The sequence below is a fragment of the Octodon degus genome, unplaced genomic scaffold, assembly GCF_000260255.1.
Source record: "Octodon degus isolate 3935 unplaced genomic scaffold, OctDeg1.0 scaffold00070, whole genome shotgun sequence".
In the NCBI taxonomy this organism is placed as follows: Eukaryota; Metazoa; Chordata; class Mammalia; order Rodentia; family Octodontidae; genus Octodon; species Octodon degus.
The window spans coordinates 848,560-861,039 of NW_004524646.1; the positions used below are offsets into that span (position 1 = coordinate 848,560).

General features: G+C 39.9%; 1 protein-coding gene across 1 annotated transcript in view; it reads left to right on the top strand.

Annotated features, from left to right (window-relative positions):
• The window catches only part of Ttc8 (tetratricopeptide repeat domain 8), an 86,498-nt gene extending 74,604 nt beyond the window's left edge, over window positions 1-11,894 (top strand). The window contains exons 10-14 of the mRNA XM_004635122.3: window positions 3,726-3,865; window positions 5,146-5,320; window positions 5,625-5,747; window positions 8,672-8,755; window positions 11,349-11,894. Coding sequence (XP_004635179.1) covers window positions 3,726-3,865; window positions 5,146-5,320; window positions 5,625-5,747; window positions 8,672-8,755; window positions 11,349-11,465 — 639 coding nt within the window. The 3' untranslated portion in view covers window positions 11,466-11,894. The remainder of the gene's footprint in view (window positions 1-3,725; window positions 3,866-5,145; window positions 5,321-5,624; window positions 5,748-8,671; window positions 8,756-11,348) is intronic.
• Window positions 11,895-12,480: the final 586 nt, after the last annotated feature.

Consider the following 12,480-nt stretch of genomic DNA (forward strand, 5'->3'; position numbering starts at 1 on the left):
TAGTTATAAGGGAAAAAAATCAGCATTAGAAACTATATAAGATTTCACTAACTAAAGTAATAGGAACTAAACAATGTTGCCACATTACATGATGCTGTCTTCAAATTTGTTGTTCAGAGTACCAGATATAAACATGTAAGATTTGTTTAAAGAAAGAAGTTATAAGAAATTCAAAAGAGGAAGAAAAAAATCAGAGTAAAAAAGATTTTAAGCATTAATTACTCCTTTACAAAGACTAGCAGAAATCAACAGTACAATTATCCAAACTATTCTGCATATATACCTAACTGTATCTTTTTTCCCTTCTTTCATTTGTCCTTTTCCTCATCCCAGTTTTTCTTTCCCACTGAACAATTTCTTTCTCTTTCAAAGTATCTGTTGCACCTTTTAGATTTCAATTACTCTTTAATTGCTCTTTGAGATTTTAATTACTCAAAGAGTAAAGAGATACCTCAAAGAGAATATGTTTGCATATGTGAATCTGATTTATTTCACTTACCAATATAGTCTGTAGCTGCTTCCATTTACCTACAAAAGTCTTGAATTTATCATTTTTATAGATAAATAATACTCCATTGTATAAAAATACTGTATCTTTTTTATCCATTCCTCAGTTGATGGACATTTGGGTTGCTTCCAAGATTTAGCTATGACAAATTGCGCTGCTATAAACATGGGTGTATATATATCGCTGTAGTATGATGATTTCAGTTCTTTTGGAAAAGTACCTAGAAGGGAAATAGCTGGCTTGAAAGGGATCTCCAGAGCTAGCTTTTTGAGGAATCTCCATACTGATTTCCATAATGGTTGTACCAGCCGACACTCCCACCAACAGTGCAGAAGCGTTCCTTTTCCCCCGCAGCCCCTCCAGCATTTGTTATTAGTTGACTTCTTGATGGTAGCCTTTCTTTCTGGTGTAAGACAGTATCTCAGCATTGTAATTTGCATCTCTTGAATGAGCAATGATGTTGAACATTTTTTCATATATTTCTTTGCCATTTGTATCTCTTCATTTGCGAAGCATATATTCATCTCAGATGCCCATTTTTGGGTTGGGTCTTTGAATTTTAGAAGTCTGATTTTTAAAAATTCTTTATATGTTTAATTCTTTATACAGGAGTCCTTTGTCTGATGAACAGTCTGCTATAATCGTCTCCCACTTCAAGGAAGTAAAAAGATTTATACAGTGAAAATTATAGTACTCTGAAAAAAGAGATCAAAGAGGGTTTCAGAAAATGGAAAGATATTCCTTACTCCTGGATAGGAAGACCCAACATTGTGAAAATGGCCGCATTCCTAAAACTGGTATACAATGCAGTTCCAAGTAAAGTACCATTAGTATACCTCACAGATACAGAAAAAACATTCCTAAAATTCATCTGGAACCAGAAGAGACCTAGAGTATTAAAAGTAATCCTGGGTGACAAAGGAAAAGCAGGAGGCATCACAATCCCTGACTTGAAATTATACTACAGAGCTACTGTGATTAAAGTCAGCATCGTACTGGCATAAAAACCGACCAGAGGATCAGTGCAACAGATTAAAAGATGTAGACACAACTACAAGCACACCCAGCCACCTTGTCTTTGACAAAGGGGCCAAAAATACTCATTGGAGTAAAGATAGCCTCTTTAATAAATGGTGCTGGTAATACTGGCTTTCTGTATGTGTAGGCTTAAAATAGACCCATGCCTATCACCATACACAAAACTACCCTCAAAATGGATCAAAGATTTAAATATTTAAACTGAAGCACTAAATCTTCTGGAAGAGAAAGTAGGTAGAAACCTTAAGGATATAGGGTTAGGTTAAGAATTCATTAACAAAAATCAAACTGCATGGGAAATGCAATTGCTATCTGATCTTTTTGAAAAGTTTCTGCACATCAAAAGGAATACCTTTTCATGTGTATTTTATAGACAGTATGCTAGAGTGATTTGTGGTACATTTAGGTCTAAATAAGTGTATTAGTAAGTACCAATAAAAATTTCATGTTTTGAAAGGGATTACATAGTGTTTCTTGCACCTGGGTGAGTTTCTTAGATGTAATAAAATCTGATCAACATTGTAACAAAAACTTAGGCCTCACATCAATGTGTGGGTTGCAATAAATTTCATATAAGCTGAGAGGCAGAAGAGCCATATGAAGCGAGGACACTGGGAACTTTTCCTGAATGGTATGGAGCCAGAACTGAGCCTTGAAGGCAGATTTGAGAGATACAACACTTATTAATTATAATAATGAGTGGGATGTGGTGATGTATGCCTGCAGCCCCAGCTACGCAGGCGGGGCTTGTTCTAGAGGTTCCAGACTAGCCATGGCAATATAGTGAGCCCCCATTTTAATAATAACAAAAAATAATATGTGTTTATTTATGATTATCAATGTTTTAGAAAATATATAGAAGGGGCCAGGGAGATGGCTCAGTGGATTAAGCGCTTCTCTGGCAAGTGCAAGGGCCTGAGTTCGATCCCTGGTCCGGAAAAAAGAAAAGGAAAGAAAACAAAGTATATAGCAATTATAGAAAGTTTTTGGTTTTGTAATACTAGGGATCAAATCCAAGTCATTTGTCCCGAGTTACATCTCTAGTCCTGTATTATTTTTGAGAGAGAGTTTCACTAAGTCCCTTAGTTGACCAGGGTAATCTCAAACTTGTGATCCTGGGCTAGTGAGATAGCTCGGCAGTCTGAATGCCTGCCAGACAGGCGCAAGGACCCGGGTTCCATCCAGGTGTGCTGTAACTCCGGCTGTGCCCTTCTGGCCACCAACACTGGGCATGGTGGTGCACGCCTGGAATCCCAGCACTGGGGAGGCTGAGACAGGAGGATCACTATGAGTCTGAGCTGTGTAGTGAGACCCTGTACCAAATAAAAAAATAAATAAATGGTTTACAAAAACCTTGCCACCCCCGTTCCCCTGCTGCAGGTTCCCAGAGTGCCAGGTTTACAGGTGTGCACCACCATGGCCGGCTGCTTTCTTCAGTTTTTCATTACATATGTTACTGTGTTTTTGATCTCGGTCAAGTTGCTTGTATTTCCTGCCTAGAAGTTTGGTCTGCTCCCTGCCATCCCTCCTCATTTTGCCATGCTTTGCTCTTAGTAGCCAAGTTTTATTCTTGACATTTAATAACAAGTGCAATATGATTATGCTTCGCCTCTAGTTCTAATCCTCTCCTTTGTCTGGATCTAGAAAACAGTCTGAAGCTCTTCCCACGTCTGACAAAGCTTTTCCCATGACTGGCTGTGTCTTTGTTTTTCTCTCTCTCTGGCCTTGCTCACACTTGGTGTCCTGCTTCTAATGTTTCCCCCTTAGGCCTGGACATTTGCTCATCTCTCCAGCTGGAGTGAGCTTCCTCTCCACGTGCTCCGGTCTTGACCTCATGCTTCATTTAGCTCTATCCAGACGGCTCCTCATCTGACACGGCCACATCACATGACCACCCCTCCCGTAGCAACACCCCGCAGCCCTCTCTCCCTCCTCCCCCTGCTCCATTTCTTCACATCACACTTCCTTGCCTAACATGTAGGCTGTATTTATTCATTTGTATGTAGGCTCCATGAAGGTGACTTCGTCTTTTGTTCATGCTGTGTCCCCAGAGCCTAGGATGGGGTCTGGCATGCGACAGGCTCTCAATCAGTATTTGTTGAATGAACAACTTAAATTGGCTGAAAAAGTAATTTTTTGCCCAGCATTCATAAAGCTCTTCTGTCTTGGTGGAGAACAGGAAATGAACAATAGCTCCTCAGCAGCGGAATACTACAAAGAAGTGCTGAAACAAGACAATACTCACGTGGAAGCCATCGCGTGCATTGGCAGCAACCACTTTTATTCTGATCAGCCAGAGATAGCGCTCCGGTTTTACAGGTGTGCCTTACATTCACTTTGCAGAACCGTCTTCCTGTGAAATATTAGTGAGGCAGTAAGAAAGGTGGGATGGAAATGTAGAGAAGTAATCTATAGGTCACGTGTATATGAACCGAAAACTTCAACACCCACGTGGTTTCTGAGCATCAGAATGGCCTCCAGTGATTTGGAAATGTGCAGATGTGTACAGCTTGCAAAAATGTACCTGGGAAAATGGACCCAGTTTCTTTTTAACTTACTGAATGAGTACACCACTTGCCACTGTATCGGTAGCAGCTTACTCTTTATGTAAAACTCTTAGCATGACTGCCTGCATTAATACCACCCAACCTGAGAGACACTGAGACCGAAGGAATAAGGAGCTACGTGCAGAGCCAAGTGCTTTGTGGGCATCGATGAGGATCTGAAGCAGAATCCTGTTGTGTGACGTCTTGTCCACTCATTTTTCCAATATTTTTTAGAGTCTAAATAAATTATGATCACTGGTCCTCTTTTGAATGCATGCTAATTTCTCTCCATACAAGGAATGAAGTAACAAAATGAAACGATCAGCAGCTGACAAAGTTCTTTCAGGTATATTTTGGAAGCGTAAAATAGATGCTTTGCATCCTGTGGACACCCCCAAAGTGGGTCACAGCTTCACGAGGCAGCTGAGTTGCATTTTCATTTGCTTAAATTCGCTTGTCCTTTGCCCCTTAGGTTTAAGGATGGCTAGCAGCAAAACGGAGCTCCTGAGGTGAAGGGGCAGCGTGAAAGCTGTGTGGGTCTCTTCCCAGTGGAAGCTCTTTAGAAGTCAGAGCAGATAGCCACAGAACACAGAGAGCCAAACACAGTATTCAGTTGAGCTGAAAACTTAAGAGGAAAAGGTGACACACAGTGCTGCTCATGTTAGATTGGAGGATCTCAGACATTTGCCTCTGGGGACTAAGGCTTTATGAAGCTAAAATGGGATGGTTTTCTTTTGTGTGACTATTTATTTCTTATTTTTGTCTCTAACAAAACTTTTAGGGGAAAAAAAAGTGGAGAAATTGTTTCTGACCTTGACTTGGGACATATTCCCTGTGACTAACACCCTTATGAAAGAGATGCATTTATATTTGCTTTAAACATCTTTTCATTTACAATGACCCTTTTTATTTATATTCTTTGCAGTTGATGATAATAAAATGAATTTATTTCTAGCTTTTTATATTTTTTTCATATTTCTAGCTTTGTAAAAAAATACATGTTGTAACATTTATAAAGTTGGCTAACATTTGTGCTCTTTTTTTTTTGAAAAGGCGACTCTTGCAGATGGGCGTTTATAACTGCCAGCTTTTAAACAATCTAGGGCTATGCTGCTTTTATGCCCAGCAGTATGATATGACTCTGACCTCGTTTGAACGTGCCCTTTCTCTGGCAGAAAATGAGGAAGAGACGGCCGATGTCTGGTATAACGTGGGACACGTAGCTGTGGTATGTTATGTTCCGATAGCAGAATTCTGTTCTAGAAAAATAAGTTTGGGGACATTTTCGTGCACTGTAAATCCTGGCTATGGTATTACATGGGAATTTAGAGATTTCTAGCAGTCACCGCAGTGACACTTTTATATCCCCTACTGAAGTGTACTTACACAGAACCTGTAGTTTGACCCGTATGGTTGCGATTTGCTTTCTCCGGGTAGTGGGAAAGGTTTACCTGAGGAAGGTAGAGAGGGAAGGTAGAGCGTGGGAGGAAGTGGATGGATCCCCACATGCAAATCTGAGCTTTACCTTTCAGGGCATAGGAGATGTGAATCTGGCCCACCAGTGCTTCAGGCTGGCTCTGGTCAGCAACAACCATCACGCTGAAGCCTACAACAACCTGGCAGTGCTGGAGATGCGGAAGGGCCACGTCGAACAGGTCAGGGAGCATTGACCCTGGGGACAGTCTGTTTCCTTCAAAGAAAAGCTGTCACATGTGGCTGTCATTACATAAGCTTAAAATGAGCTTTAGAGTCTGACAGGCCTGAGTTTGAATCCCTGCTCCCTCACGAATAAGCTGTGTGCCTGGGGCAAACTGCTATCGACTCCACATGGAACATTTGGTTTTGTAGGACGCTGTGCACCTCCCTGGTCTTCTCTAGCTTTGTAAACTCTTCCACTGTTGACCATCTGCTGTCCACCATTGCGCCATCCCTGCCAAAATCTTAGGAGCCACCCTTGAAGCCTCTCTGTTCCTCCTCCCCACCGCCCCAGCATTTTACTCAGCAAAGCCTCTTAGCCCTCCTCAGAGTCACGCTTGTTCCACCCTGCTGCCACTTTGCTTGTCCTGCCCCCCAGCAAAGAAGTGACCCTCCTCAGGATGGCCTAGAAGACTTTTTTAAAAATATAAAACAAGATAACTTCATCACCACTTTGCTTAAAATCTTTCAGTGCCTGGCATTTGTAATAAATCTAGGCTTTCAAAGCTGGGCTGTGAGGCCCCACAGGACTGACCCCTGCCTGCCTCTCAGACGGCTCCCTGGTGCCCTTCCCTACTTCCCTCTTTCCCACCCACTTCTGGCCTGCCGCTGGCAGCTGCCTTGCTCCTTTACGGATCACGCATTGCTCCTCCTCTTCTTTGAGGGCCTTCAGAATGTCCCTCCCTCAGGCCTTACAGTGATAGGTTTTTTCCTGTCACTGGATCTTAAATGCCACCTCCTGAGAAAAGCCATGCCAATGTCAGTCTCAAGGAGCCCTCAGGGCTAGCTGGTCTCCTGGTTTGTTTGTTTTTCTTCCTCTTCGTAGTATTTCTCATTTTACCAGCTAGTATCATTTTCTGTGTAGAATGTCGGACACATGAAAGCAGGGACCTTGTCTGCCATGTTCTCCTGCCGTGTTCTCAGCATCAGAAACAGTGCCCAGGATGTGTTAAAGTACCCAGTCAATATTTGTGGAATAGAGGCTGGGCAGATGGCTCAGTGGAATAAGCGCTTCCCTAGCAAGCGCAAGGGTCTGAGTTCAATCCCCGGTTCTGGGGAAAAAAAAAAAAAAAAGAATTTGTGGAATAATCAGGCTAGTAATAAAATAATCAGGCTAGTAATAGTAGCACCTACCTGAAGGTGTGCTTATTAGCATGTACTAATTACACAGAATAATGAGCTTCATTGTGAGCATTTCATGCATGCTAGAACATACTTGACCATGGTCAGACCCCTTCTACTATCGGTTGTGTCGTTCGCCTTCCCCTCCTGCTTTCCCCATTCCCTTCCCCTTCTCTCGTAGTCTTCCCTGAAGGTGATGGTGTGAGGACCAGCTCCTGCATGTAAAGCTGAAGCAGGACACTGAGCATATCTCACATGTTCAGTAAGTTGCACTGTTACTGTATAGATATCAAAAAACTACTTACACCCCAACAGTCTTAATGGCAAGTCAGGGTAAGTGTTGTTACGTCTACCACTTTAGAGATGAGGAGTCAGAGCCGTGAAGAGGCTCAGTAATCGTATCCAGGGTTCCAGACGTAGTGAACAGCGTGCTGAGACAGGCACTTGTTCTTCAAAAGACAATTTTATTAAACATAACTGTATTTTATAAATTCTCCGATTTGTACTCGATTCTAAAGTGGACATTTACTTTTCCGTAGGATGTTGCCCAGGTCGACACGAAGCAAATATTTTGCGATTTTTTCTCTTCCAATATTGGTGATTTTTTTTTTTCCCCTCTACTGCTTCCAGTTTCTCTAGGATAAACTTAATTTAAAATACGTTAGCAAAAGGTTTTATACTAACCTCATTTTATTGTTACTACCGACCATCTTTTATTTTTCACTCTCAAAAGATAGGTGAATTAGTCCTCAGAGTCATGGATACATGACTATATAAGTTGTGGGTTTAACTACAAATTGGAGGTCTGCTTGGCAGCTTGTTACCTTGAGTTTGTAGTCTGCACAGCACACACGGGCGGGTTGTGCCAGTCAGTGGCCTCTGCAGTACCTGATCCTGCGAGCCTGCAGGGGCCAAACAAAGAAGAATGCATTGTGTGTTGCAGGTAATTTGAAGAGCAGAAAGCCTGTCAAGTAGCATTTTTTCCATTGTTACCACTTTTAGAAAACCGGTCAGCAGTACAATCCACACTTGTTTACTGTCATCCAGCACAGATCCTTCAGCTTTGAAGTTTATTATGGTTTGTTTATAGTTTGTTTTTGTTTTTATTATATTAGGGAACATACAATTAGAGCATACAATAAAACTAGGTTAGAAGGATTTTGTTTAGCATTGAAGTTATATTTTATTTATTTATTTTTTTTGGCTGGCTCCGAATGCCTTCAGGGCAGGTTTGGCTGGCTGGCGTTGTGGGGATCGAACCACAGCACCCTGAGGATGACTGCTTTGTTGTTAAAGCAGCCACTTAAACCACTGAGCTAAGGGGCAGCCCCTGAAGTTATATTTTAAACTGTACATCATCATACTGAAATATGACTTTTAAGGAAAGCGGTTCTCAGTGTACGTCTCCTGTGTTTAGTTCTTTTCGACTTCCCTTTTCTCCCCTACTTTCTCCTTTCCCTCTATCCCTGTACATCCTTCCAATAAAATAACTTTAATTGTACTCTAAATTTTTAATTCTCTTATCTCCTCTGTCTTTGGAGGAACTTATTATAACATAATTTTACCAAAGTATCAGTAGTCAGCTGTATCCCATAAAAGGTCATTCATTGTATTTGATGAGACATCGTCTGTATTGCAGATCATGCTTATAACAGGACCTATTATAGGTAGAGTTTTTTTTTTTTTAACAAAAAAGAAAAAGCACAGGGACAATGCTGACACAGGCTCTTGCGCCTTTGCTACATCTTTCTCTCTTTTGCAGGCAAGAGCACTATTGCAAACTGCGGCGTCTTTGGCGCCCCATATGTATGAACCACATTTTAATTTTGCGACGATATCTGATAAGGTAGGCTGTTCTTTCATTAATTTATCACCCGATCTGTTTCTTCTTCTTTCATGGCTTAAAAATACAGATAAACAAGAAAATTCTAACTTTTTCTTCCTGAACAGAAGGCTGGTTTTTCAACCTGAAAGAAACTATTTATCTTGTTTGAAATTCTATAGTTTTTTTCTCTTTAAAATAATAAAAAAGACCCTTTTACTTATTCTGTATACAAACATATTTGCTTCAAGGGATAATTTAAAATAAACTTTATCACTGAATATTAACTAAACACCATTATAAATTGCAGATGAAATATTTTATGCTTTAAAACTAATGTTTAATCCTTGAACAAAACACCCATTCAGTGATTCCTTGTGTGGCTTTTACAGCAAACTCATCCCGTGCGTTGTTTATTGATTGTATTACCACACTGTCTCTAGCATGATGGATATAAAATTAGGGACATTAATGAAAGCTATTTTAATGATGAACAATATGGGGAAATGGGACTGTTAACACTGCATTGCGAGTCAGTTACCATCCAAAGACTGAAGGGTGGGCCGGCCAAATAGCCCAGTGGATTAAAGCGCCTACAAGCAGGCGCAGGGGCAGGGGGTTCAATGCTGGCCCTGCCACTGGGGCATGCTGAACCAAAATGAGACCGGGCGTGGTGACACACTCCTGTAATCCCATCTCTTGGGAGGCTGTAAACAGGTGAATCACTATGAGTCTGATCTAGTAGTGAGACTCTGTGCATCCTGTCCTAAATACAAAAAAAAAAAAAAAAAAAAAAGCTGAAGGGTAAAATTTAATAAGATGAAAACCGAAGGGATCTCCTAGCTAACTCTTGCTTAGAAACCTCCTTTTATATGGAAGATGGATTATCTTGAAGATACAACAATGGCTAAATGTTTGATGTTAGAGTCTTTATTAACCAAATACATTAAAAAAATGTTATTTTTGTAGCACGAGTATGAGGCTGTCCATACTGTCTTTTCTGTTTTGAAAACAGAAAAACCTGCAGTTCATAAACTAATGTTTTGAATAATCCAAAAGCACCAACCACTCCTTCAGGTGCTTTGCACTTTTTCTGACTTCCCCCAGCCTGCAGTGGAATGTCACTTCCCTTCCCTAGTTATTTTCTTTCTTTGTTTTTTTGGCAGAACCGGGGATTGAACTCAGGCCTTTGTGCTTTCCAGGCAAGCACTTACTCTACTGAGCCATCTCCCCGGCCCCTCCTAGTCATTTTCTTATACAGCTGTTTCCTTCGTTAAACCTCTGCTTATGCCAGGCTGTGTTGTTGGCATAGAGGGTGTAGCAATGAATAAAGCAGGTGGAAATCTCTGTGCCATGAAGCTTGTGTGCTAATAGAACTCAAGGCCCATAGAGATTAAAGGGCACCCCTTGAATCACATTGCAGCAACAGCTTCAAATTTACACCCAGATCTACGCAGCCTGCGTGTTTGTCACTGCATCTAATACTGCTTAGTTAGAGCAGAAGACTTGGCTATTTTCAAAAAGATAAGCACATTTTAATAATTCATAACTCAAGAGAGGTATTATTTAGGCACATGACTACATTTCCTTTGAAGAAAAATGTGATGTGATTTTTTAAAAGAAAACAGTTTATGAGTTTCTTTTCTTTCTTTTTTTTCTTTCTTTTTGTTTTGAGACAAGGTCTTGCTATATAGTCCACAATGGCCTCGAACTTGCTGTGTATCCCAGGCTGGCCTTAAACTCATTTTCCTCCTGCCTCAGACTCTTGAGGGCTAGAATACAGGCATGTGCCACTCTGCCCAACCATGTTCTAAAACATAAGGATAAGTGTTCCTGAAAGAACCACTAGAGTTGAATTACCTAGGGTTTGTGCATGCACATATGTGTGTACTAAAAAGTTCTGACTTTTTACAAGGGCATACACTAATCAAGATGTATTCAATACTATTTGTGCATTTCTTTGGGATGGACTTTAACACAGAGTTCATTGGAAGTCAGAAATCATTTATAATATTTTTTTTTTTATTTATTTATTTATTTATTTATTTATTTTTTAAGAACCAGGGATTGAACTCAGGCCCTTGTGCTTGCCAGGGAAGCGCTTATTCTGCTGAGCCAGCTCCCTGGCCCCAATATAATATTTTAAATATAAGGATCTTCCTAACATTGCTGTGTTGGTTCATTTTGAAACCTCTCAGAGCATATCATTATATTTTAAATACAAACTTGTTGCTTGAATTTTTTGTCTGAAACATAATACTCTAATCAAAATGTCTTGTAGTAGTATGTTACAGGTAGTTTTCCTAAGCTATAGAAAGCTGGCTGTTCAGGCATTCAAATGTCATTTTGTGTTTAGAATACTGTGCAGTGACAGGAAGAAAGCGCAGATTTGTGAATTCATAACTGGACAGCTGTGTTGCAACATAAATAATACAATGGGGTATTTTTCCTCCTATAGTTGTCAGATAATATAGGTGAGAGAATTCTAAAATTTAAGTAGCATAATTAAGCAAGTAACCTGTAAAGCCCTTTGCAGTTCTACAACAGCCACATAATATTTTCTTTTTCACTTCTGTACTCATTGCTTTTCCCGGTCTTTTTCTGGGGTGCCTTACAGATTGGAGATCTACAGAGAAGTTATCTTGCTGCCCAGAAAGCAGAAGCAGCGTTTCCTGATCATGTGGATACACAACAATTAATCAAGCAGTTAAAGCAGCATTTTGCTATGCTCTGATTGTTCCCGAGAGCAAGTATGTTCTTATGGAAGGACATTATACAGCAGAGAGAATGTGTGTGCATCTATATCTTAATACCTGCGACGCGGAAGGTGTATAGGAGAGTTTTCACTAGAATGTATAAGGAAAACTTCGCAGCAAGAAAATTTTATAAAACAACATTGTGAAATACAGGATTAAAGTATTTACAAATAGATCATGGAACCGCTCACAATGTATGGTAAATGTTTGTATTCACCATATTATATTTACCATATTAATGATTTCCTCAACTTTTCGTAAGTGTAGATTTGTAAAATCTATAAGCACCAGGCATCATATCACTTAAGAAGTCTGGACTCTGCCTTTAAAACCAATAGTGTGTCTTTATCCTACGTAGAGAAGAAAAATTATTTTTCAAGCTTTTTAAATCAAATACTTGAAAAAAAATACTTGGTGATTATATATTATGCTTTAAAATAAATTAGTATATAAAACATCAACATTCTGTCATTTTAATGAGTTCTTTTATTCATCTCAAATGAAACAAGTTTTTCAGAAGTTTTGTATTCTTATAAATGAAGTCATTTAAATTATATGCTTCCAATTTTGTTTTTTTTCCTGAAAGGGCGTTTATAGGATATGACATTATTAGGAATATCACGATTGGAGTCCACCTCCGGTCAGCCCCAAGGAAGGCCAGATTGTGAGGTCCTGGGAAGGTGCTAGAGCTTTCTTGACCTTAGTGGATGAAGCTGTTATCACTGGGCCAGGGAGATAGCTCAGGAGCACAAGGGCCTGCCTGGCAAGTGCAGGGTAGTGAGTTTGATCCCCAATACTACGGGAAAAAAAAAAAGTGATCACACAAGGACCTGTGTAAGATCAGAGCCACTCATACCATATCTTGGGATCTGTCTGTATATATATTTTTTAACTTCATGCAAAATCTTTGAGATTTACATTCTATTCATATTTGTATAAATAATGCTACTTAGCTAATAGACTAAAACAAATTGAATTCAAGGCATTATAGAT